The sequence below is a fragment of the Dipodomys ordii genome, unplaced genomic scaffold, assembly GCF_000151885.1.
Source record: "Dipodomys ordii isolate 6190 unplaced genomic scaffold, Dord_2.0 Scaffold127, whole genome shotgun sequence".
In the NCBI taxonomy this organism is placed as follows: domain Eukaryota; kingdom Metazoa; phylum Chordata; class Mammalia; order Rodentia; family Heteromyidae; genus Dipodomys; species Dipodomys ordii.
Window position 1 is genome coordinate 5,699,521 of NW_012267343.1, and position 27,833 is coordinate 5,727,353.

Below are 27,833 nucleotides of genomic sequence, written 5' to 3' on the forward strand. Positions count from 1 at the left end.
ACACACTTGGATGTGCAGCAATAGCTCTGCTGTGCTGGGAACCTGTCATGGAAATCTATATGGCCAGGAATTGCTCTCCTGGACAAATGCCAGTTGATTAATTTTAATTAAGAAATGAACAGTCATATAGACCAGAATGTGAGGAAACCTTATGACCAAGCCCTTCTCTCCCAAGGGCAGACTTATAGGACAGCCACAGTGTAATTGGGTTTCTTGGCAAGCTTGTGACTATTAAGGCAGTCACGTGACTCCAGGCTAGGACGGACCAAGCTGCATGTGTTTCCTCTCTGCTCCACAACATGTCATGTTCCTGTTTTGGATCTCCCATGTGTGCAACAGTACCTGGTACACAGAGATGCTCAGTAAATATTTACTGAGATCCATCTCAAAATAATGATGATTTTTACTAAGGCTCAATAATTTCTCCACTTCTCTTCCTCTCTTCTAGAGCATCAGAAGAGCATGTGCTATGCCAAACATGGCATCCTGTTTAGAGGGTGAGCATAGTGTTGGCTGGATCAAATAAGATCTTGAACAAAGAGCGTACCCTGAGAATATCCCAGTCTCTGTCACAATGCAATGTCAAGTATCTAGCTCCGTACTGCCTCTATGAACATTGACGATCGTCTCCTGATACATTGTGATATATGGGCAAAGCAATAGGATTTTTGTTTGTTTTATAATGCATGGTCTTGTTGTGTATCTCAGGCTGGCCACAAACTGGCAATGCACCTATGTCAGCTTCATGAGTGCTGGGATTACAGGCATGAACCACCATGATAAACCAGCCATTAGAGTTGAAGTAGAATCGTTGCAATACTTATTTAAAAAATTGCTTTGTCAAATGGCATGGTGAGGTTTTGTTCTCTTGTCTGGGAAATGGGTACCTGTGATAGTTCACAGGTTTCTTGTGACACTGCACTGAGATAGATGGATGTGTATGTGGCTTCTTGGACCACTTCTCTAATCTTCTTGAGGGCAAGTCCTGGGTTTTAGACATCTCTGCCTGCTCCAGGATCAGGGAGCAGGTAGGGAACACAAGGAAGAAGCACATATGAAGGAACATGAGCAGTCTTCAGCCTCTTCCTCCCAGCTGCTTCCAATCATGGGACCGGCGTTGAACAACCCACCTGCTTTCATCCACCAATAGCTTTAACCTGATTTGTTTTTGTGAGTTTGAGGTCTATTCCTAGCCCAAACCCAATGATGTTGAGGGGAATTTAGAAAAGACTTAAGATGTAGAAAAAGGGTAGGTTCAGGGTCCAGAGTTAATACATGTGTAGGAGTTTCTTGGTGTGGTTGAGGTTTACCTGACGTGAGTCCAGAAAATGAACTTTTATACTATCTGCATGAGCCTATTTATCTTTCCAAGGCTTCTGAACTTTCCACTATTACTCAGGGCTGCTCACCCCACCTTTCTTACTACAGGGCCCCTCTGTGTGCTAGGGGAATTGGGAGAGGGAACAGGCTATGGAAATGGAAGGAAAGAGCAGGCTGTTTATATCACAAGTTCCAAGATCCCTGATTGGGCCCCTCACCTATCGGCCTTATTCCTTCTAATGCCAAGGATATTTAGTCCAATCAGAGCCTTGCAATCCAGGTTGTGTAAGACAGCTTTCATCTCCCACCTTGGTGGGAAGGAAGAATGGAGTGTCTTTTCTTCAAGGCTCTCTTTGTCATCATTGTAACAGTATCGGCATCATTACCACCACCAGCAGCAGCAACAGCAACAGCAATACATCACCCCAATTCCTTCTACCCCCACTGCTGTTATCCATTTCTTCCTCCTCCTTTATCTCCGTCACCACAGCCCCACTGCCACCGCCATCAAATGATCATCACTGCTATCAACACTAGCACCATGATCCTCAGCATCATCGTATAAAACCCCTTGGAGTACGACTGCCATTCTCCGTCTCTGTGCACAGAGCTGTCATTTCAATGACTTCTTACTATAATTATGGGGTAGGTATTACTTTTGTCTCTTCCCTACCCCAAGAAGAAACCAAGGCACTGAGAAGTGAAACAATCTGCCCCAGATCATGGAGACCGGCAATGACAGCAATTAAACCTAACTCAAGTTCTATGCTTGGAACCCTATAATCTCCTTCAAACTCTCTTAGCTTCTGAAGATATAAGAACTGAGAGCTTTCTCTTTGGATCAATGGAAAGATAAAGGTTTGAAAAGATGGATGGGTTTGGGGGACATATGGTAGGAAGGGAAAGAATCCAAAAGAGATGGCTCAGAGAAGATAGCCAGGAGTAAATCATATCAATTAGCATTATTATTTTTGTCTATTGTTCTCAGTCATTGAGCATCCACACGTATTTTCAGTGTATAAACAATATCTGCCAACTAGAGGCACATAGTTGAATACGTGATCGAATGAACACATGACCTGGTGAGTGGAGGTATGTGTGTGTTTACCAGTAGATAAGCAAGCAGTAGATTCTGCATTTCTTCATGTACAGCCTCCTCTCCAGAGTTTTTAATATGTTTAATATTTTAATATTTCTGTCTGTACATCAGACAGCCAGGATGTACTAGGCACCAATGACTTTAGAGTCTTAGCAGGGTAGGTAGGAAGATAGTAATGCTATCTTCCTTTACAATGACAGATTTCTGCAAACTCTGTGTATATATGCTGCAAAGGTTTATTTTTCAATGTGTAGAATGGTCCTGAAATTCATGCAGCTAAATTCAACCACATTAGTTATGTGAATTGGACAGTGATGACATCTCTGGGCCATAGCTCCGTCTGCAACATGGTGAAAGAATTTACCTTCTTAGAGTTTGAGAACCCGGTGAGAAGGCAGACAAGGAAGTGTCCAAGCAAACATATCATATCATAATCTGTCAATGATCATGTCCCTTTCTTATAGTCAACTCCTTCCGATTTCATTCTTCTCTTCTCTCCTCCTCCTTTTCCTCATCTCCCTCTTTATCTACCTCCATTTCTTTCTCTTTTTTTCTTTCTTTTTTCTCTTCTTTCATTCTGCTTTTTTTTTTAATTTCAGAAGCCAAAGGCTCAACTACGTAGATGAATTATATGCTTCTGAGGATGAAGGCTACATCTTGTATTGTGGAGTTCTCTTGATCTCTCTGAGCCAGAGGCACCATAGGAGTTGACAGGAAGTTCTTGTCAGGAGTGGACGGAGGACTGTTCCTTCTCCTGGTTACAAGCAATCCAAGCTGGATCTCACAGAAAGATCCAAGCCCATCACATTGAAGGGTTGCAAGCCAGCAAGCTCCCGGGCCATACAATCCACAGAAATGTTTGCTTTGGCACATACATGTGCTAGAAAAGGTCAAAATTAGTTTGCCAATATTAAAAGCAAAGAAAGAGACTTCAAATTTGAAAAACTCCAGATTTATTGTGCTCAAGGAAAAAAAAATAGAAAACATGGTCACACTAGGCCCACATTTCCACATTGCTGCCCTTGGCTAGAGCTATCTGCCTGCTATTGGGAATAGCCAAAAAAGAAAAAAAAATAAGATGTTTTTCATATTTCACCACAGTCCCTACCAATCTTTGAGGTCTCTCAAGTACCAAGCCCTGAAGAATATTTCTACCTATACTTGAGAGTTTGCATTTCCTTCCTTTAGTCCAAAACAGAAAGAGGTGGGGTTTTTTTTTTGGTAGCTTTTTTCTCTTTCAAAATGTATGTGTGAGGAGGGGGACTGAGAGTGGGCTAACCTAGCAAAAAACAAGCAAAGAATGGATATAGTGTTTTTCTTGGTGTAAGTTAAAAATATGCCTATGTAAGAGGCTCATGAGACATTTGCACTGATTTCAGTTACAAGAAGCTAAAAATAAGGAAAACTAATCTATAGAGATAGAGACCAAAACACTGGTTACCTTGGTGATGGAGGCATGGCCTGGCAGGGGGAGGGGAGGATTCCCTGTGAGACAGAAGGGTTCAAATTCTGATATGATAGTGTGCTCAGAAGCATATATATATATATATATATATATACACACACACACACATATATATACAGATATAATATATACATGTATATAAGAACTTTAGACATAAGCTGTATGCTTCACATTAGCATGGAAGTTATATTTCAGGAAAGCAAAAGAAGTTACTCTGTAGTTTTATTTAAGTTGGGTATAGGCATATAGGTATATTATCTCTTTCTGTCAGTTTATCTGATGTTATAACTATTAGCATTGGTAAGATATACAGGTATTTAATAAATAGGATAATAAGCCTACCTATCACACCTGTTTGAATGTGTCACCTAACAAAGGCCAAGTTCTTCTTTCATAAATGAGCAAGCTGTCCTAGAGAAGCAATCACATTTGTCCCCAGAAAACACAGCAGGAAGGACCAATGGTTTGGACTAGAATCTTGGCCATCTGCTCTGGCAATCATTATTATTTCCTGAATGGCTTACTTACTGTGTGCTGGGCAGAAGGAGGTAAATAAGATGACTGTGGTTCTTCCCACACGGGCTCACTGTTCTAATGTGACAATCACGATTCATAATCCTGACCTCATGTAGATAGTCACTCATCTATCTGGGCCTGTGGCTATGTAGAATGTCTTAAAATAGAGTCCATCACAGGTAAGTGTCAATGGTGGGCTGCAGGTAGTCCACACAGACTGGACAGTACTACGTGTCTGTTTCTTTCCACCTTTTTGTGTTCAGGGATGAGTTGTGTGAATATTTACACCATGGAAATTGGCAGATGCTACAAATCAGAGGGGATGTATGTGTGTGTGTGTGTGTGTGTGTGTGTGTGTGTGTGCGCGCGCGCGTGATGGTAGTTGTTTAAAATTTTGGAGCCATCAGTCTAAGGCCTTTGTTGTTGCTCTTCATTTCCTAGGGGCTTCAGTAGGGTGGGAGCCAGAGTAACTATCATGTTAAGCTGGCCCAGGGAAGGTGAGTGATATCTCCCTTCACTGTCTTATGCAAGTGGCTAAGATGCTAATATGTATGGGGGGAGGGATGGTAGGGAGGAGGAGGACAGGGGAGGGTGTGAGCAATGGAGCCACGGATTGCAAGTCCCGGCTCACAGCAGGCATCCCTTAAGTGTTGCTCTAGCAAGAAGGTAGCCAGCTTTGGAACTGAGCCACCTCCTGGCCATTGCCCTCTCACTGGAGCTAGAAGGTCCCTGAGAAGGCAGCGTAGCTGTCCAGGGGCTCCAGGGGGCTGGGGGGCGCTGGGCGTACCTTACACCAGCAGTCTACTTTGCAGCAATCCCTGGCTCTACTGCCTTATTCCTGGAAACCATCAATCTATGCCCTTCGCCCTCCTCCCTTTCTCTACATTTTTTTCTTTCCTCCTGGATAATGAGGCCTCCAGAGACTGGTGGAGGTCTGAACCTCGTTATGGCTTTCTCTCAGTAGACCAGCATCAATAAAGGCAGGCAGGCTAGGGATCTGGGTGGGGGTTGGGAAGGGACAGGCAGCGGGTGGGTGACTGTGGGGGTGGGTGGCTTGCAGCCTTTCAAATCCCCCGGATTTATTTCACAGTGAATTATAACTGAACTCTTTAGTGCCCCGGGGCTCACAAAGAGAAAGGGGGTGGGTGGGAATTCACTTAAAGAGTCTAAGAAGCCTCACATGGAAGCTGGGCCTGGCCAACAAGAGCCTGGGTACTGGAGCAGCCCGGTGATTTCTTAGATCACCCCTGGGAGTGAGTGACACTCATCCATCCTGGGGTAAAAGGGAGGTGGGTGGGTAGAAGGAGATGGAATGAATTGCCGACCCTGAGTCCAGCTTGGTAGGCCTAGCTGTCCTCACCCATGATCCTGGCCTGCCATCCTGCGCTCCTCAGTTCCTGTCTACCTACACAGAAGGGTTTCTGCTTGGTGCTCTGTAACTGCCTTGAGAGTCTGACACTGACTCTGTCTGCTCCTGAGAGTGCTTCACACATCCACGTGCATGGGGATTTGGGGGGAAATCTGTATGGGGTTGCAGAACTAGGAATGAGGAAAGGCACCTTGAGCTGAAAGAGCCTGAAGTTAGGAAAGCAGGCTGTGGGAAAGTGTGGCTGGGGAGGAAATCCCAAACAGAGGTTGGTGGGGACGGAAGCCGAACAAGGTGTATCGGTGGGGAGAGAAAAATAGAGAGTAGAAAAGCAAAACGTAGGATAAAAGGAAATGAAGTTGGAGAGAGACAAAGAGAAAGAAAAAAGACAGCCGTAGAAGAGCAAGTGGAAAAGGGATGGAGGAGAGGGGAAGGTTAGGGTAGGGGCAGAGGGGTTCTGCCAATTCCACATGCCCAAAGCGCTGAGTAAGCCCTCCCAGCACTGCCCTCAACTCATCTGAGAAACTATACACCCTGTATCAGGTTCTGCTCAGCTATCCTGAGCTCGATCTGCAACAAGCGGGCAGATGATAGCTGCTCCCCCCAGGCAGAAACGCTAGTAGTGGACAGACATACAGAGGAACCTCGCCTGCCCACCCCGTTGCTCTTATCTTCTCTGGGTTCACTAAGGTGAAGAGTCAGAGCAGGATACTCAGGAGCTGTGCTGTTCTGGAGAACTAGAGTCTCACAGTTGCTCTGAACATGGGGGCGAGAGGGGGTAGGGTAGGGGAGAGAAAGAAAGGGGTCAATTGATTATAGGACACAGGAAAAGAGAAAATGTCCAACCTCAAAGTCAAGGCTAGGTCCTCTAGAGTCATCTTGCACCATGGCAGCGGACAGGGTGTGGACTCAGGTTTGGGTCCAAGCTATTATCAGGCTGTGTCTAAGATTTTGCTGTCCATGACCCTAACCTTCCCCACCACCTACCATGGTTGAAAGTCTATGTATGATCTCACATGCAAAGTGCCAGGCCCCTGAGCAGAGTACATGCTCCATCAACACTAAATGTGACTCGTTCCCCTGTAGTTAATAGCACATATCATTGTTTCTATGAAATAAGTATGGAAAAAGATTCTAGATAGCCAGCCCAGCTTTACCATAGAGAATGCAAATAACCCCATCCTTCTGAGTGTAGTCTTTATGGTCAGACAGACACTAGTCTGTGATCTGTTTTGTGGCTCCTATATATGTGTTCTTGGTGCCTTCATGTCCTCACCTTGTAAACGAGGACATCAGGATTCAATTCTCTGCGGTCATCACCATTCAGTGGGACAATAAATTAACAAGCTCTTAGCACAAGATTGGATGAGACATCCGGAGAAATCATTTGTGAATAAGTCCCGCCCACGCAGGCAGGTATGCTGATTAAATGAGATTAATATAGGCCAAGGGATGAATTTAGGGCTCCGATCTATTACATGCTTAGCAGCCACATTTCCTTCTGCTTTATCTGTAGGCGGGTAGTCCTGGTCACTCACCTCCACTCGTGTAGGGTTCATCCAGTGGGGGATATCACGCACAGTTACGTTCACTGGCAGGATGATGGACTCGCTGTTGTGGTCCAGGCACGAGGTGGTACACTCTGCCCCTGAGGAGAAGCATGTACAAGATGGTGGATCAAGCTGGGCATTGGTGGCTCACACCTGTAATCCTAGCTACTTAGCAGGCTGAGATCTGAGAATCATGGTTCAAAGCCACCCCAGCTAGGAAAGTCTGTGAGACTCTTATCTCTAATTAACCACCAGAGAACCAGAAGTAGTATGATGGATCAAAGTGGTAGAGTGCTAGCCTTGAGCAAAAGAGTGCAAGGACAGCACCTAGGCCCTGAGTTCAAGCCCCACGACTGACAAAAAAAAAAAAGATAGTGGTTCAGCTCCCATTGTCCACAAGTTGCCCTTCCTCTGGGTGGAGCCTGCTGTAAGCTGATGCCAGTGGACTCAACTTAGGTGTCCCAACCTTAGTGCTCTCTTTGCAGGCCTACCTAGAGTGTTCCTGATTCCATTCACTTGTCTTCAGGACAGGTGACGGCCAGTGCCACAGGTTTCTCCTCTCCAAAACTTTTCCAGTGACACCCCTTTCCCTCTCGCCCCCCCCCCCAAGTCCCGGCCCCACACCCATTCAGGACCAAGTCAGCTTGCCTGGTCTGGTTAATCTCCTTTCCACTCACCACCCTCATGCTTTGGTTGGTGCAATGGAACTGGGCTATGCTTGGCTTTGCATGAGCCCCACTCTTTCCCATCTCCAACAGAAATTCTCATTCACCTCAGATCTCCCCATCTACCTTCTCATGACCAGATCCTATCAGTTCTTCGAGGCACAAATCAAGCGCTCCAAACAGCTGCCTTGTCTCGGCAGTTGACTGAGCACTCCCCCTCCAAATGCCTATTGCCTTGGCTCTACTTCTGTGAGGGCACTGATGGGCCTCCCTCCAGCGGACCTTCCTTCCCTGCTGAGCCTCGTCTCCACAGTTAGTGTTGTCCTTGGAAGACAAGAGTGTTAGTGATGCCTCTCTGTGTCTGCCCAAGAGCCTGACACCCTGAGAGAGCTCTGTGACAATTACAGGATGAGAGCAATACATGCATGTAACGCCAGCTTCTTCATCCCACACTTTCCCCTCCACTATGTTTCAGCCCCTGCAAAATCACCTGAGCCTTCCAGACTCTGCTTCTTGCACATTATTAATGACCCTCAATCTCCATCCAAGTGTCACTTGTTCAGGAAATACCCCTGGTTTCCAGATTTGCCAAAACCCTCATAGGAAGCCATCATGGTATCGGTCACATTCTGACATTTCTCTATGTGGAACTCTGTGGGGCCAGCACTGTCTCTGCTCCCCATGCTGTGCGGAGAACCTGCAGCTAGGTATGGCAGATGCAGACACTCAATAGGTGAAAGCTGTGAAATGAGTGAGACAATGCCGTTGAGTGTGCAAATGGATGAGGACGAGACAGTGTCATCACACCTGCTTCGTAGATGAGGACGCCTAAAGGCATAGAGCTGACCAGCCGAGAGCCGCATGTGCCTCCTGGCTTCAAGGCCCAAGGAGGGGTAAAGGTATAGCCATACAGAGAGAAGAGAGGGGAAGGGTAGGACACAGAGACAGATGAAGGACCAGAGGAGAGAAAGGAAATGGAAGGAACACAAGAAGACAAAAAAAAGATGAGTAATGAGAATAAGGGGAAACCACTACTGAGCAGTCAGAGAAATGTAGCACTAAGTGCGCTGTCATGGGACTGGTTATAAAGTTTTCAGGGAACAAAAATGAAACAAGGTGGTGAGTGAAGAGGATAGAATTCTTTTGGGGAGAAAAAAAAGAGATGTATCTTCTAAATGATAATGGTTGCCTTATTCTAAGAGATGGCGGGGGGGGGGGGTGGAGGGGAGGGGTTGACAGAAGAGAAAACACGGTGGAAACAGGTGGTATAGCTGTCCTAGATGGGAGCCCTTCATCCCTCTCGGGTCTCCTTCCTCCTCCAGGCCTTGTTCTAAGGCTTCAGTACCAAGGCTGCTATGTTGTGATATATGAGCCATAATTGGCACCATTACAGAATGGTGATCTCACCAGCTCCCGCCTCCCCCACCACACACACACACACACACACACACACACACACACACACACACACACACAGAGGCAGCAGTAGCAGGGACTTTCTGAGGGCTCATGACTGCCACCCAAGGCTGCCTGGTGCCTCCAGACCCCTAGTCTGATACATACCTTGTCTGCTTACAAGGTCTCTGATTAAACCTCTCTTTCTGGTAAAGGGGGCTCCCTCCACCCAGGGAAGGGTTGAGGAGGTATGTTTAGAGGTGAAGGAGGAGTGGGGAGGGCTACTTGTTTTTCCTTCTTTATTCTCTCTGTCCTCCTTTTCACCCTGTGACTCTTTTCCTCTCTCTCACCCTCCCTCCCCGCCCCCCTCTCTCCATCTCTTCTCTACCCAGCACCCATCCTGGGTTATCATATTCATGGGATAGGAGTCCAGGTAGCCTTGGTTGGAAACATGGCATCAGGGCTAGGAAGTTCATGGGGTTCCAACATCGTACAGATTTCAGTGAGTAAAAGCATGCCACCATGACCCACTCTTCCTGTCTCTCGAGACTATTCTAAAACATATGTGGTCGGTGTCATGCACACCCATGACCAAGGATGCAGAGGGAAAGTCTTGGCTTTGGAATGGAGTAGCCCATACTGCTCACCATGGCAACACCCCAAACTTTCTAGAATGCCAGTGCTGTCGGGCCCTATGACTGGAGGATCTCTTCTTTCCATGACTGGCCTGAGAAGGGCGGGGGGTGGGGGAGGGTCCTATGTATTGGTGGCTTTATAAAATCATAAAATTCACTCTGCATAGTCTGAATTAACATGCGCTTTGATATTCTTACCCTGGCTAGGAGCACATGCCCCAGACTAAAGGGAATGGTGTTGCTTCCTGTTCTGCCTTTAGAGGAAAAACTTCTGCTCTCTGAGCTTCTGTGGTCCCATCTTCAAGCATTGGTGATAAGTCTCCAGGCACCTCTGCTCTCTCATTACAGGCCTCTCCTCTTGGACACACAGTGACAACATTGGGTGTGCTGAGTAAAGAGGATGCTAGCTAGCTCCATGCATGCTCAGATAACCTTTTATGCCAGACAGCACTCGAGATTGCCCCATAAATCACGCTGAGCATGAGAAAGGACATTCAATTCCCTGGGTCTTCATCATGATCAATTAGGGAATCAGCTCAAGAGGTCAACATTTCTGCCCTTCAATAAGGGTCAGATTTCATGGGCTTTGAGTTTCCCCAGAGAACTGAGGAGCTGGTGATGAATGCATCTTGTCCCAGGGCCTGGTCTTGACCAAGAAAAGCCCTGGCATTGGGCCCCAGCTTGTCCCCCCACCCCTCCCCCTCCCCAATTCTTGACCTGGCTATCACAACACAGACAGAATTTTGAAAAAGCTAGTTTTCCTCCTCTAGAGGCAGCTGAAATGCCATGGAAAGAAGGCAGGCTCTGGAGTAGGCTAAGTCTCAGGACCTGGGGCAAGTTCCTGGCTAGATACAAACCAGGTACCCATGGATGCATAGTATGATGCAACTTCTGTGATTAATAGTAGAAGTCTCCTTCCTCCTCCAGGATCACCCTGGGTGATAGGCACAAGGAATATGTCTGCTCTTTTGTAGCATGGCCCCCTCTCCTCCCCTATACTCCTTTTCTCTCTTCTTCTCTCCTCTCTTTCTTCCCTTCTCCCCTTTTCTTTTTCTCTTGATCCTGTGATCCCTCCCCCTCTCCCTTTCCCTCTCCCTCAGTCTCCTCCTTCTTCTCTCCTTCACTCCTTCCCTCCCTCCTTCCTCTCTCTCTCTCTTTCCCTCACTATCTTTTGCCTGACAACCTGTTTCAAACCCCTAGTAAACACCGCTTCCTCTAGGAGCCTTCTGTGTCCTGCTAGATAACCAGTAGCTTTCCTGTACAAAACCATCCATATTTGCCCACCATTCCCTCAACGAACATCCCTTCCTTGAACCTCTGTCCTTCCCACGCACCTCTCTGCTCCACTCCCACCCCCACAGAACAGCGACCATCCCAGTCTCCTTCTGCTCTGTCTCCCACCTGCCTATGCAAGGGCTTCGCATGGTCCACCTGCTTTCCTGGGTAGATGTCCCCCTGACCACTGCTTCCCATACCCTCCTGGCCTATCATACCTATGGCATAGCCATCACGGCACTGCAACTTGAGGTTGCTGTTGAGCTGGTTTGGAGCTGAGCACTGGCCTTGCATCTCCGGGCAGACATAGAAGGAGCCACTCCAGGTACCATCTTTCCGGCAGTGAATGATGTTGCTTCCTTGTCCCTGAACATGACAGATACACAGTTAGGACCAAGACAGACCCACCAAGACAGACACACAGTCAGGACCAAGACAGATCCCATCTGCCAACAAGACCCGCCTGTCTCTCAGAAGGAGAGTGAACAATTTCTCATCTCTCCACAGCTCTGGAATCACTCCAAAATAATTAGTTGACAATGTCTGAAACTCAGTCATCTTGAAAAACATGTATTTTTTTTTGGTAGCTTTACAGATGAAGAAGCTGAGGAGGACTCAGAACAGGAAGAAACTTGCTCCAGAATGCTCAGACAATATAACGCCCAGTTTCCCTAATTCTTAGTTTAGAAGTCTTTCAGAAATTTCAATCAGAGCCATCACAGCTTGATTTGTGTTACTTGTTATTGTTGTTGTTGTTTGAGATAGTAAGAGCCTGTCCAGTCCTGTACTTATAGAGATGGCAAGCATGTGTGTCCTGAGGCTGATCATTAGGAGATATATACACACCAAAGCTTGTACCCTTATAGCTCATGAGGAAACATCTTAGGTCATGATTCTGCCTGACATGCTCAAGTGTGAAACTCTGCCTTCCAAGGGCTTCTCTCTTCCCTGTCCTTCCCTTTACTTCTAGTAATAATGGACCCAAGAGGCCGGTATGAGGATATTTCTATCTTCCCCTCACAATTCTTTGAGATGAGTGACACATTCTATCTTGGTCTTCTGCAAAGTAGTAGGCAAAGGCAGCTTGAAGACAAAGGCCCTTCTTTCAAGACCCTGCCAGCCTGCAAGACGCCAACATATATATTTCAGAATCGCCTCCGAATTAAAAAATATCTCTTTCGTGTCCACTGTGTGCCCAGTTTTGTGGAAAACCAGCATGTGTCTTATGAGCCGGTGGAAAGGCAGTCCTGAGAGCAGTCCTGTATGTGATTGCTCACGGAGAAAAGGCAAACATGGCCCTAGGGCCATGAGTACTGGGAAAGATTGTGATGGTACAACCCAGGAAGGCCTCTCAGAGGAGGTGATTTACAGAAGAGTCTTCAGGGATAGAGAGTTCACAGGCAGACACAGAATGGCGGGACATGCCTAGAAGACAGAAGGGCATGTACAAATGCAAGTCCATACAGTGAACACAGGAAAGGCAGGCATGTTCCTGGTTCTCTGCCTCCAGGGAAGAAGGCAGCAGATGGTAGAGCAAAGGATTATGGGGTACTTATATGCTAGCTAAAGGAGAGTGGTCTCTACCTGAAGGAAATGGAGAATCATGGATGCTTTCAGTGCAGGCAGGGGTCTATCTGCTGAGAGCTCTCAGAAGAAGCTATATATTCATTATATATTCACCTTCTTCTGTGAGGCTTAAAATAAGACAAGAACGTTCATGTGAGGTTAATCGCTCCACCAATAAGAACCACCAGAGAGTAGCTACCTATGATCTTCAGCTTCTATTCAGCCACCTATGTGTGCCCTGAAAACCTTCCTCCCCCACCGCCAGCCTTACTTCTGCTTAGTTCTCTAAGTTCCTGGCTGGCCACAGCACCATCACGAACCCTGAACTTTAGTTTCAACTTCCTTCAGTCCTAAAGCCTCCTGTGTCCTGCTTTTAGGCTTGCTCCCCATCCCCCACCCAGCCCTCTTCTCTTTTTCCTCACTTCCCTGTACTTGGTAAACAGAGGATCTGGCACATCCATTGCTGACCTAATTTCATCCAGATTCTGCTCAACGCATTGCCTCAAAGTCTTGGACATGGTAGTTACCTGACTTTACCATTTTTTTCCCTAGCTAGTCAAGGGTGTTTGACTTCTACTCATCTTTCATTATCTTTAAGTAGTTGTACAAAGAAGTTGCCATTGAACAAAGCTGTTTTTGAACATCAGTGTCACCCCTTTTGACATTGTCACCCATCCCTCCCTTCCTCACCTTTCCTTTACTCTTCTTAATTTCGTAGGATAGTCATTGAATTCTTGACTGCCTTCTCTCCCCTCTTCTCCTATAAAGCCTGGATGGTGTCTCCTTCATCCTCCCCAGCAGTGCCTTCTACCATGCCTAGCCATTGGTCCATTCATCTCCCCATAGATATTTTTGTTTATTCAAGAATTGGCTGTCTAATAAAAATGGTAAGAATAAGTGGAGAGTGATTTTTATGTGTGTATGTTGGTCATGGGTCTTGAACTCTGGGCCTGGGCACTGTCCCTCAGCTCTTTAGCTCAAGGCTAGAGCTCTACCACTTGAGCCATAGCACCACTTCTGGTTTTCTGGTGGTTAATTGGAGAAAAGAGTCTCACAGACTTTCTTGCCTGGGCTGGCTTGAACTGTGATCCTCAGATCTCAGCCTCCTGAGAAGCTAGGATTATAGGTGTGAGCCACGGGTGCCCAGCTCTGATGATTTTTTTTTCTAAAGAAAATAAAAAAATGTACAGTCGAGGAAATCAATGGAGAAATTAATGAGGAAATACGTGGTGAGGAGGAATTGAATATAATCTGTAAGAGGCTGATTCAGGCTGAAATGCCCTGACTGAGAAAACAGCTGCAAGAAGACAGGATTGAGAGGAGGAGAAGGGGGGCCTCTCTCTCAGTTTCTTCCAGGCCAGCAGGAGAAGGGTGACATTGCAGGAGGAAGGGGGGAAAACACTGTCTGCTAGCCAGGGGAGGTCACCTACACTGAACACCCAGCTATGGGATAACTCACAAAGTCACTTTCTGTGTCTTGATGTGGGCTAGTGGCAAACGTATACAGCTTTATGTGTTTGTGTGTGTGTGTGAACCCAGACTCTCCCTCTTGGAGCCCCAGGCTCCAGGCCCCATGATTCTGCTGGGCCCTCAAGGGAGTAGGAAATTGACCCCAATTTCCTGGAGCCTTGGCCTGGGCCTATGATGCATTTGGCCTCCAGCCGCTGAAGGGCTGCAGACCTCAGCACTCCAAGGGCCAGAGCTGGCTGAGGAGCTAAGTTAGCAGCAGAGAATGTATTAGAACTAGCTGGAGTCTGCTTGGGGAGCTCTAAGGGGGGAAGACACACCACACAAGGTAGGAGAATAAGGTTTCCAGTCTCTGTCTCTCTCTCCACCTCCCTCCACCACACATCTCCCTCGTTTGGCTCATCTAGCACTTCATGCTGCAACAATCCAACTTTTAGAAAGTATGGCATGTTTCTGCTAAGACATCCCAAGCCTTTTAAACAAAACACGATCACAGGCCAGCTCTCCAGGGCTTCTACAATGAAACCTACTGTGACATTGATACTCTGCTTCTTGGCCTCTTCTCTGCTGGGCACTGCCCTTGCTTGCCCATCCACACCCCTTTGCCAGTGCTATGCTCTGGGCTTCCAGATACTCAGCTCCTCCTTTGAGATTCGATCCTGGCACCCTCAGCACCTGCCAACCTCATGAGGCAGAGGGGATGCTTGCCTTTGTTGGATCTTGCTTGAGCACACATTGTTTAGCACACAATCTGAGAGGCCCAGGACCTCTTCTGTAGGCATTATCAGGGAACTAAATTCTGCATGCTGAAGTCAAATTTCCTGTCAGAGGACTGAACCCCTCTCTGTGCCTCTGTATCTGAACTTTCTTTTTAAAACTTCCCTACCATTTTAACCAAAAAGGGCCACAGAAAGCCTAAGGCACTTAACAAGTTTTATTATCAAACACTATATACCCAGTGTTCAAAAAACCATTTTAACAACCAAGTAAAAGGTAAATCATGTCCTTGTTACAGAGTTAAAAACTGAGACTCCGTAAAGAAATGAAACAAATGAGTTTTAGACCCATGCTATGTAAGGGTTAAGAGCTTGGACTTAAACAGCCCAGCTCAAATGCCAGCTCTTCAGCTTTCCCAGCTGTGTGAACCTGGGGGAAGTTCCTCAACTTCTCTACACTCCCATTTCCTTGACTGCTACATAGGTATGGACACTCTTATCTCAAAGAGTTGCCATGAGGACTAAGTGGTCAGTGGAAGGAAATATGTAAAGCCTACTCTCCTACCCCCACCATACTGTGCTGTGATTAGCTGAGGTCATAATGTCTCTGTCTCCAGGGAACTTCAGAACTAAGCTAAGTGGATGCCAGGGGGCTTAAATGCAGCCATTCATATGAGTGCTTTGCCTAGTGACTGGAAAGTAGGAGTGGCTCACTGAGATGTAGATGCTGTCAATCATCTGCCTCGATCAACTGTTCCCCACCAACACTCTCAAGTGCAATCTGCTTTCTCAAAGGAAGGTGTAAGGATAAGACAGCCTCAGGAGGGAGAATGAGTAGCAAAGGCACGGAAAGGAATCTTGGCTCTGCTGGTAACTTGTATGAATCTCCTTTCTGGGTTTCAGTGGTTCATCTATAAAATAAGTAAGTGGGTTGCAGTGGGGGTGGTCTGAGGTCCTGCTGGGCTCTATTAGTGTGTGGCTCTGCAATTTTTCTGACATCCTCTGGGCATCCCTGGATGTTTGTGTACATATTTAACAATTCTAAAATAAGATACTGCCCCTGCCACCCCATGGGAGCTATGATGCATCAGGGCAGAGCCCATAATGGCAAGGCCTAGCTCCTCACTCCAGGTAGCACACAGGTTCTTTTGGCTGCCCTCTACGACCCATCCCTGCAAGGATCTGGTATGCTGATTCTCTCATCCTTCTTTTCTCTGCTCCTGCTGAGTTGTTGAAATGCATGAGGTGTACTACAGATGTAGTCCAGAAAGCCCCGGTCCTCTCCAGCCCCTCCTGTGGTATAGCTCTTCTGCATAACCTGTCTCCATTGCAAAGCTGGCTACTGCCCTGTTACCTGCAAAGCTTCTACAGTGATCCCCTGTCACCTCACTCTGAACTATGTTAGGTCTTAAGGCAATGAGCATTTCTCTCTAGACACCTGGACACAAAAATCTCCGCCCTTTGCCATCAGGCTACTCTGGAGATGTTTAGGGACAAGGGGGAAGAGTAGGCTGTGGAGTCAGAATACTATCCACTAACTCAGCAACATGGGTAGGAATCTAGCCTCCTGGCTTTCTTTCACATCTATAAGATGAAGATATCCTTTCTTTTTCATGAATTTGTTATCAGTTTTCAAATTAAAAGAGTTTGTAATACTAGTTTGACAAACTCCTCATCCCCCACCCCTCCCCAAATAAACCCTAAAAGAAAGAAAGCCATTATTAGTTAGGGGCTCTACTTTGGTTTAGAGAGACAGGAATACTATCGATGCTGGAGATAAGTAGCATACGATGCTAAGTATGGTGCTTATATTTAAATTTGGACAAGTACAATTGAATATTTAGTGGCTCTGTCACTCACAGCAACATGTGACTGCAGGTATAGTACAGACACCCACGTGTGGGACTTTCTATCAGGAAGTTATCCTGGATGGGGTTGGTCTAGATGACCCAGGGAGGAGATGTATTCTACAGGTTTATTTGAGCAGGTGTCCAGGTTTCACTACAGCTTATAATAGTCTCTCCAACTACACTCTAGCTTTATACCAGATAAGTGCCTGTTCTTAGTTCTCCAACTTTCTGAAGTATCCAGAGGGCCAAATTTCAATCCATTGCCTCTATTTTCATGTCTTCTGGTATTCTACATAGAAAAACCCATTTTGCCCACTGGACTGACCTTAAAAAAAAATCTAGTTTGTTGATGTCATCTCTAGGGATGCCATGTCTGGTTGTATAGGCTGTGAATCTTTACCAATAAACTATAAGACACGTGGCATTATTTTTCCCCTACCCCATTTCACACACAGGGTCATTACGTTAAAAAGGTAAGTAACATGCCCTGCCCCCCAGGTAGAGAGTAGTAAAGTCAGCATTCCAACTCAGGCTCCAGACCCAGTATTATATTGGCTCCCACAGAATGAATGAAGTAAAGTGCTTTAAAAAGAAAACTCATTTGGTTTTTGCGGCAGGGGAATGGTGGGGGAGAAGTTTGTGAATCTCCCCTACAATCAGCCCCATCCTTTCCTGCCAAGATCTGGGAACTTGTTTGGAAAGCATAGACTTCCTGCTCTATGCAGGCTGTTGCTGGATTTAAGATGTTCAGGCTGTAAGTTTCTGCTGTTTATAGGCAGCCAGAGGGGATCTGAGGTGAATACTAGCTTTGGCTCTCAGGCCTCTGGTCTGAGGGTAGAGGAAATTCATTTTCGGTACAAACTAGAAACGTCAATTGTGTTAGGAGCCCATTTGGCACGTGCTCTCTGCTTCTTTGAGCTAGCAAGCCATACCCTGCTTCTTCCAGTCTAGCCTCTACTCTCTCTCTACCAGCTGCCAAACAGCACCGCCTGCTCGCCCGCCCGGCCGAGTCATCTGATAAATTTACATTTTCCTCTCCTTTAAATACAAACTGGCTGTGGAAGTTACTTGGCAGGCTCCGGGGCAGACTGGGTTTCAGTTTGATAACATGACCACAGCCAGAATGTTATTTGGCTGAGCAGTCTGGGTAACTGTTAGCAACAGTTTTATGTAAGGGAGCAAGAGGGGAGTCGATAAGCCTGTGAGAGGCCTTGGTGGTGATCCAGACCTTCACCTATCTGGCCCCGAAGCTCCTTCCCTACCACTCAAGGATGGCAATGTCTCCCAGGGGTGCACACCAGCCACCGTGAATGTACACAGACACCTGCCAGTGTGCACTGTGGAGGTTTGCACCGGGTGACAGCTGGAGTCACCTGGGCTCTAATTCTGACTCTGCTGATGCCAGCTGTGTTCACCCCAGGGAGGGAACAACATCCCTGAGTCTTGGTTTTCTCCTCCGGAAAGTGAGGAGATGGACTTTATTGTGCATTTCCGCCCTTTCTGGTTCTCTTAACACTAGGCACTTCCTGAGACCCTAGAGGAGGACTTACTAGGTGCCTACCACTGTATGAAGTACTGAAGGTACGGGATGATTGGAGACAGTGAAGGACTTCCCAGGCTAGTGTGAGGATGAGGAATGGATTGTCAACACACTGACAATGTGATTGTGGATAGTATTGGGCTGATCCTTTGGTGGGGTGCTAGCCAAGCAGTGAAAGGGATGATGGGGAAGAGATGATGGGGAAGAGATGATGGGAAGGCTTCTCAGATTGGAAGGAAAGAAACAGACAGGTCAAGTTGGCTTTACTGGACAGAAGGGGAGAAGCAGAATGCTGTAGGTAGGATCTGGAGTTTTGTCCTAGGGGAAATGGAAGGCTGTTGTGCATGAAGAGTGTATAGCACAAGAACTAATACTACTAGAAGGGAAATGATCAAGAGGCTGCGTGGTAGCTCAAGACAAAGATGATGGGTACCTCCCTGGGCTGGGGTGTGGTGACAGAGAGATCAGAAGGAGCACCTTTAGAATATGTTTTGGAGAATGGTATGATTTAGATTGGAGAAAGAGGAGTTGAGGGCAAGGGTTTAGCCGTGGTACCTGGAGGCATAATAAATAATGAAGATGGGAAAGCTCATTGAAGACCAAACTATCACTAGGGCCCAGAGATTCTACTCCAGCCTCAGATGGCAAATGCCTGGCACCCCTGTAAGCCCCAGGACTTGGGTTATTGGTTTTACGTGGTAGGTTCTAAGAAGATGGAGTTTTTGGTAGACTTAGGGCTTCTTTGGGTCTTTTTCCCCCCTACTGCGTGAATGTCTACAGACAGGCTGGGTGTAGGAATGTGGGGAAATTCCCTCACAGAGCTCCTTCAGCATAGGCAGGCAGGAGTGCTGGGCTGTTTCTCAGTCACCTGTGGCTTGTGATAAAATTCAAGCCCTGCAAGCTCCAGGGGTGCTCCCTTTCTTTTACCACATTCCCAAATCAGCTCTTCTAACCTGACAGGGCCTCCTTTATCTACTTCAAAGCCAATGTGGACTCTGACCATGGCTGCAAAGTAGCAAACATTCCACTCACTCTTATCAGAGCAATTGAAGCTATCCATTTCCTATGCTAGGATTTCCTTGACTAACTATGCCATACATAGCTGATGGATTTCAGTGTTCAAATACGTTCAAAGCTAAGGGTCTCTGAACAAACAAAACATGTTATTACAGGGAGAAAAAACAAAACTTGGAGAGACTGTAGATGGAGCCCAATTTCTTTCTTTCTTGATTATTTTAGGGGTAGGAGAGGGGGAGACAGTATCGCACAATGTAGCCCATGCTGGTATTAAATGTCAGAGCCTTTCACCTCAGCTTCCCATGTGCTGAGATTACAGCTGTGCACCACTATACTATATTTAGAACCCAGGGTTTTTTTCCCCACTTATGCAGTGATAGCATTGTTATTTTACAACCTGGGTCTGTGCAGACCAAATTCTGGAGAGAGCAGTCATTAAGGTCCAGCTTGGTCTTGGGCAAGCAGAAGGGAGGAGATGGGAGGTGTGGCCTCTAGTTGTTCCCAGGTCCCACGGGGCTTACCTGGGAGCTGCTGCTGTCTTCACACTTGATCCTACACTCACTGTTGAACTGGAAGCCATTAGTACACTGGTAGAGCCCGTGGAATTTGGGTGGAGGTGGGTCACATGTAACTGGAACACAAGCTCCCTCCTGCCAGCTGCCATCTTGGGTACACTGAGTCTTGAAAGCCCGTCTTCAAGAAAGAGATAGAGCAAAAGATGTCTCAAAGATTAAACAGCGAAGCCCATGCCCATCCCCAAACACTACCAAATGGCCTCAAATTCTCTTTCTTACCCAGGATTCTCTACATATTCTTTTGAGCGAGGGAATACATGTCAAAATAAGGAAAAGTCGCTCATGCAATTCGATCAGCAGAAGCAGATGGGGATGTGGGACTTCCTCTCAGTTACATATGGGGTGAGACAACACTCAAGCCCTACCCCCTTCATCCTCTCTTTTCCCTCTGAGGGTGCTCATGTGACATGAGCAATCACATCAACAATCACGCCGAACATCTATGTTCAAGGCACTGGTTCACCACAACTTTAGGCGATAACTTTGATTGTCTTCTTCATGTTGGTGAAGGTCAGGAAAGTGACGTCACTTGCATGAGAGTGCGCAGCTGATCTGCAGCCAAGCTCACTTTGATCCACAACTAACCTTCTGTGGGCTTGGCGCAGAACAGAACGAGAGGCACAATGGGTCTTGCCTTTAGCACTAAACCGCAGAAAGTTTCCTCTTGAAGAGGTCTTCCTCTGCTCCATCCCAGAGCCCATGAGTATGCTCCCAGCTCCACTTACTTCTTTGACTTCCGGGAGGGGCCGGGCACGTGGTATCCAGGTTTACACTTGTACTTGCAGAAGGAGCCCACCTTGTGTTTGTTCTCATGACACCTAGGCGTCTGGAGATCTGCGTTGGGGATCGGAGGTGGTGCGAGGCACATGAGCTCACACAGGGCCTCAGGGAAGGACCACAGTCCATCTTCCATACAGGTCAGGAAGCTGTTATTGCCTGGAAAGCACACTGGATTTTTAGCCAACCTGACTCCCCAGTGGAATCCCATCCCATTCTGCTTTCAATCAGAACTCCTAGGGAGCTCATGAGAATGGCCATAAGAGACTGAACGCAAGGGAGTGAATTACCCCCCTGTTTAAGTGAACTGAAATCCATGTCTTCTGACTTCTGATTCTGAAGCTCTCATGCTATCCATTTTCCCTCACCATCCTCCCATCCACTCCCCTGCCTTCTAGGTGTGCACCCTTGCCCAGGAACAATGAACTTGCTTTCTGGATACTTACCAGCATACACTTTTATCAGAATCTACTCCAGGCTCACATAACAGAGTGCTGTGTGACCTTAAATTGCCACTGCTGTCCACCCATTTTCTCCCTTTCCTCACCCCCCCATAAGCTTAGGCCTCTGTATTCTCTTCCTCCCCCTCTTTTGCCTGGAAGAGGCAATATCATGCCTCATATCAAGAGGTTTGATTTTCTGTTCCAGGTCCCAGCTCTCAGCGAAACTCTGCCAAAGTTACAGAGGCAGCAGCATTTCCGGCTGCCCGTGCCAACTCTGACAGAGTGCTGATGGCCACTGGGATGTACGCCTGATAGGGAAGGCTGCAAATCAAAGTAAAACCCAGGAGTGATGCTTTTTCACCACTAGCTCATATATTATCAAGGCACAGCCTGCCCCAAACTCCCCATGACCATGGGAGGCCCTGGAACTGCTGCCTCTCCACGGAACTCTCCTCTATGTTTATTACTGAATCGGGTTGATCACCAAGGCTGGACGCATGTGGAAAGCTCTGGGATTTAAAGGTGGATGGGGTGGAGTGATGGGGGAGGAAACTGACATTTATTAAACAGTGACTGTGCAAACTGTTTCTGATAGTCAAGTTCATTTATTCTTTCCATAAAAGTGTACTTAGCAAGACAATTCTCATCTGGAAAGGGGATCTCAGAGGAGGTGACTTGAACCAGTTCTTGGCCATAGCAAAAGACAAGAAAAGCCAGGTTCAAAACCAAATTTGTCTAATGACAGAAATGGTTTATGTTCAGTGGGAAGCTGGATGTAGATGTTTAGTAGAGCCCTATTTTACACTGAGGAATAGTCCAAACTCAACTATCCAATCTATAGAAAGGAAAGCAACTGCTCTGCCTTCAATGTTGAGAAGATGGAACATATACATGTAACTTATGAAAAAGGTGCACACAGTGGTGTCAAAGCCAGGCATGGGAGTGCCCATCTGTAACCCCAGTACTTGGGAGGCTGAGATGGAAGGATTGAAAGTTTAAGGTCAGCTTGAGCTCCATACAGAAACCCTGCTTCGAAAGAAGGAAAAAAGTGTCACCAATGTCCTCATTTGCTTATTAACTAATCCCTTCCTCTTGCCTTTATACTTTCAGGAGCAGGTCTGGAAGGATTACATGAGTTGTGGAGATCCTTCATTCATTTAAAAAGCATTTATTTAGTGATTATTGAGTACTATTTTGTGGTTATTGTTCTTATTGTTGTTGCTTGGGGAACAAATAGTGAACAAAACAAATTAAAAATAAACCTGCTCTCTTGAAGTTTATAATCTACTGGAAGAGAGAACAACATAATTATAAAACAAGTAAATCATTTAGTGTTCTGTAAAGTGACAAGTACAAATAAAACAGGAGAAAAAAGTCAAGAGAGAGAAGGTTTTATAGTTTTATGTCTGCTCTTCCATCTCTCCACCCTTATCCATTGTCTACTCTTTCCTTCCTTGTTTGCGTGATTGACCTGGTTAGATTTAGTATTTCCAAATCCCACAGGGATACACTATGTTACTGCCAGCTATGGCTATTTTCATGTCACATAACAGAAATAAATGATATGGAAGGGTGATTCATTTGGCTTCCCAAGAAGCAAAGAGGTTTCCAGAACACCAGATAGTCCACATTTCTTTTGTGCGTGTCAGAGCTTGGGACATTAGGGTATATACCTCGAGCTTAGTGGGAAGGGGTCTTGATCAGGGGGGATAAATATGGAGAAAGTTTTAGGATTCTTATCAGGATGTCAGTTTCTGTGTCAGGGAAGCAGGCACATTACAGCTCTTCTGTAGTAAGATAAAATTGACAGAACATGAGTGAGGCATTGGTAGATTCATCCATGCCTTTAGGAGACTGAGATCTGAGAACTGTGGTTCAAAGCCAGCTTGGGCAGAAAACACCAAAAGCTTGCATCCCCAATTAATCAGCAAAATGCTAGACTGGAGGTGTGGCTCAAGTGGTAGAATACTAGTTGTGAGTGGTAAAACCAAACAATAACGTAAAGCCTCAACATAAGCACAGAAAGACAAAAATGAAACAAACAAAATAATGACTACTACAACCAAAACAAAAAAAAAACTCCACTGACCCATTGTAACAATGACATATACAAAACACTAGGTTGAAAATGAACTTTACAATTTGGTGCGGGTGGGGGTGGGGAAGGAGTTGTGGGGGGGGGATAAGGGGGGGAAGGGAAGGTAGGGGAAAACCAAAGGAAGGGGGATAACAATGCTTGATAGGAAATGGACTCATTACCTTACTCATGTAATTGTAACCCCTCTGTACAGTACCTTTACAATAAAAAATACATATTTTAAAAAATTCCACCAGAATGCTAACTAAGAGAGAAAATGCAAACTACAAATGCACATTCGGAGAGACAGTAAACAGGAGTTAGCAAGATCAAAGGATGAACAAGGCTAAGCAGGAACTGATGATTCAGGACCATGGAGATGTACCCCAACCCCACGGGAGGGAAAGTATCTCATGTAATGCAGACAATGAACATACAGAATCAGTTTCTAGTCTCCTGCTGTGGTACCACCACATCAAACAAGTAACTTTGAAGAAAGTACGGTATGCTGGATGTAGTCTGTACCTATTCCTCTTGCCCTTGGTCTTGGTCTGCATGCTCTGAAGGATGCATGCTTCACTGAGGAATCTTCTTGTGGTTTTTGGATATACATGCCAGGTTTGCAAACTAAAGTACCAGTGTTCCTGAAATTGGCATTCAGTCAGTGATGGAGATGGGGGGTTCAAATGTCAGGTACAGTTTTGATCCTCAGTCATGTTCCATACTGTCCTTCAGACTTCTTAAGAGTGACTGAGTTCCAACTGGCCATCAGTGGTAATACTATCTCCTCTCCTTATCCCCCTACGCTTTGTGACTCAGGTCACAAAGCAAAAACAAATTTGAGCCTGGAGTTCCTAGCAACTCCAGGGTAAGAGTGCTGGTATTGGATGTTGGATCCTTGCACATCTTAAGGTCAGGAAAATGAATGATCCCCAACCTTCTTTAAATGTAGCTAAGTAAATTTCCGTCTCTAGTGAACAGGAAAACAAGCGTAAACTTCTCATATCAGAAGACTGGTACTTTTTTATTGTTCCACTAAAATATTACCTAGAAGCTCTAGTTTCTGGGAATGCTTTTAAGGTAAGTTCAGGTATTTTATAGAGAAGTAGGTTAGCCATGATCCACAATACTGTACTGAGTATTTCTCAAATACGTAGAAAAGATTTTGAGTGTTCTCAGCACAAAGAAATGATATCTAAAGTGATAAATATGTCACCTAACATGATTTGATCATTACACATCATGTACAAATATCAAAACAACACATTGTTATAGCAAATATTAAAAGTAACATTTCCCAAGAAAGGAAATATGTCTGACCTTCAGTCTGGCTTTCTTAGCATTTTTCCACAAGATGTTGGCAATGCCTTGGTGATAAGATGAAGGGCTGTGCCTTGTGCAATCTCTATTCCCAGCTTCTAGCCTGATGCCCACCACATAGCAGTCCCTCAATTTTTCATTCACTGAATGAATAAAGTATCATGAATCTACTTGTGATCTGGAACAATCCATTTAACATGACTGGCTATAGATAAAAGCAATTTCTGAGCTCTTAACCAGCTCTAAGATTTCAGGATATGAAAGGATATTTTTCATAATATAATTTGAAGAAAATTAAAATTCAGCTCATTTGAATAAGGACAAGCAAGAGTTCAGGAAGCTGTACTAGCTTAAAGCTAGTAAGGGTGGGATTGCAAGGTGGTTCATTTCACTGCAAAGAATAGCTACTAATAAGTTGCAGAAGTTGAAGGAGAGGAGGTATAAATAGGAGAGGTCCAGGTCAGGCAAGAAATGGGGGCACAAAGCATTTTAGGCTGGCCCCTTTTCCCAAAAATAGCCCGTAGCTACTTCAGCTAGCATTTTGAGGTGAAGGAAATCAGAACGAAGCTGAAACAGAAGTAGAGTAATCAAAAGAAGCATGTAGTCCTCTGCCAATTTTCATTCTCAAAGCGCCTTGCTAGTCTTCTGGGATCCTGGAACTGTGGAGCACATCTTGCATTGTCCTTGGCATTTCCAGGAAGTATGGTGCTTATTCAGTAAAATGTTACCACAGAACCAACATGGCTGCATTAGATGGAATGTTAATTGTCCAGATGCTCATTATTACTTTTTTCCTTTTTCTTATTATTGTTTAGTAGCTGCACAAAGGGGTTGCCATTTAACAAAGCAGTTAATGTACAATGTACCTTGATGAATGCCCCTCACTTTCAACATTCTCACCCATCCCTCCTCTCCCCTCCCCATCTTTCCCCTTTCCTCACTCTTCTTAATTTTGTATGATATACATTGGATTCTTGACTGCATTCTCCCCCCTCTTCTCTTCATTCATCTAGCCCTTTCACCCATGACCTGACCCCACCCTACCCCACTCCTTCCTGGGGTTTTATTTTGCTGATCTTTGGTTTTGCCTTTCTAAGGAATTACACTATTTGAGATCTCCCTTGGATCTACTGCATTTCTGTTAATATACTTGTATACATGTGCATACCATAAAACATTTATTGATGAGTTTGCAAGTGAAATCTAGCTTCCACATATAAGGGAAAACATGGGTTCTCTCTGGGCCTGACTTACTTCATTTACCATAATTTTTTCCAAATTTTTCCATTTCCTTACAAAGGGCACAATATCAACCTTTCTAAAGGATGAGTAAAATTCCATTGTATATGTATACCACCTTTCCTTGATCCATGTGTCCATTGAGAGGCATCTGGGCTGATTCCATACCTTGGCTATGGTGAATAATGCTGAAATAAACATGGTTGTGCTGGTAACCTTACTGTATCCGGGTTTATTTTTAAATGTCTGAATTCTATGGAGGGCTATCTGGAAATGAGACAGTGGGGTAGGCATCTTAAAACTCAATTCATCATTAACATCACTTTGTAAGTGAGAAAACTAAGATGTTGATAGAATTAAACAAATTTTTGGTCAAACTTGAGATGTGGATCTGCCCAAGGATACCTGGCTCCTAGTGATCAGCCCACAGTGGAGCTTCTACTTAGCCAAAGAGCTGGTGTTCAAAGAAAGAAAAGTCATGGAGCCAGAAACATAGACCCATAGAGTAGCCTGGAACTGGTTAGAGTAGAATTTCACTACCCTCCCTCCTTTCCCTGTCCAAACTCCCCATGTGTCCAAATTAGTGTCCAAACTTCCTTGCTAGCATGTCTGGCCCACTTACTATCCAAATGTTAGACACAAAGGAAGGAGAAGCAGTCATTGTATTTTAGATAGTTGATGGAGAGCCCTTCCTAAGAAAAGAGTCTAGAATGTTGGACACATCTGTGCAGATAGATGTACAGACAGAAAAAGAAAAATGGAAAATCCATGTCACCATAGCAAGGGAAAGGGTGAAATGCTGGGCACCAGCAGATGTGGAAACTCTCCACATCCACCCAGCCCTCACCCACTGTCAGTGCAGCCTAAGAAACCAGAAAATACTTCGCAGTCCTCTATGTCTTGTGGAAATGCATGAGCAGACTGAGTTTTCAATGCTCATATAGAAAAGGGCAACCACCAGAGCTAGAAGTAGAAAGAAGACCTTTCACAATGATTTAGGACAGAAGCATGCTTGTCTTAGAAATTGTACCCCTTAGTAAATATTAAATGTACCCAACATGGTTGAGTTGAGTCGGGGTTAATGAGGTGATGTAAGTAATATTTTTAGCCATCTAATTAAACATTTATGGGTTTGATCCTGAGGCTGTCTTTTCTGAATCTGAGGGGGCTTTTCCCACATCGTGATTTTTTGGAGATTCTGCCTAGGTTCATTTGATGAAGAACCGAGGCGAAAGTTATTTTAGGATATTGTACATAAATCCTGAGCAGAGGTTGGCATTGAAGCATATGTAGGAGAAATTAGGACATTTAGGATACAGAAGCAAGTGGGATTATGGTTCTTTGGGATGACAGCTAATGAATGGTCCTGGGAACTGGGAGGAACATGGAAGACAAAACTGGCCTCCCTAGTTCCAACACCAAAGATTCTTCACAGTAAAAAAGTCAGGTGCTGGGAAGATCAGCCACTGCTCAAGTCTTTGTGAGATGCCTTTTGGAGAAAATGAATATATGTTAAGACTGTTCTCTAACTCGGGCACTCTGTATGTATCCTATCGCAAGCCCTAGAAAGCCTATTTTCTAAATGAGTATATGGAGGCTAGTAGGTGTGAAATTGTTCACCTAAGACCAGAGAGTTGGTCTGGGACAGAGCCAAGAGGAGTATCTTATACTTCATTGTTTTTCGTTTTCTGTGTTCTTTTGGCTTATATTGTGTCTCAAAGGAAGGTCACAAAGCTAGGCGCTGCTGCCTCATGCCTGTATTCCTGGCTACTCAGGAGGCTGAGATCTGAGGATCACAATTCAAAGCCAACCTAGGCAGGAAAATCTGTGAGACTCTTATTTCCAATGACCTACCAGGAAAACCTGGAAGTTCAGGGATGGCACCTAGGCCCTGTGCAGCCAGCAAAAAGAAGAAGAAGAAGAAGAAGAAGAAGAAGAAGAAGAGGAGGAGGAGGAGGAG

The 27,833-nt window shown here is 45.5% G+C and overlaps 1 protein-coding gene across 1 annotated transcript in view; it reads right to left on the reverse strand.

Annotated features, from left to right (window-relative positions):
- Pappa (pregnancy-associated plasma protein A, pappalysin 1) overlaps positions 1 to 27,833 on the reverse strand; it is a 230,050-nt gene that overhangs the window by 12,391 nt on the left and 189,826 nt on the right. The window contains exons 17-20 of the mRNA XM_013030108.1: positions 20,743 to 20,953; positions 19,964 to 20,135; positions 11,505 to 11,652; positions 7,305 to 7,414 (exon numbers count right to left, since the gene is read on the reverse strand). Of these exons, the coding sequence (XP_012885562.1) occupies positions 7,305 to 7,414; positions 11,505 to 11,652; positions 19,964 to 20,135; positions 20,743 to 20,953 (641 nt within the window). The remainder of the gene's footprint in view (positions 1 to 7,304; positions 7,415 to 11,504; positions 11,653 to 19,963; positions 20,136 to 20,742; positions 20,954 to 27,833) is intronic.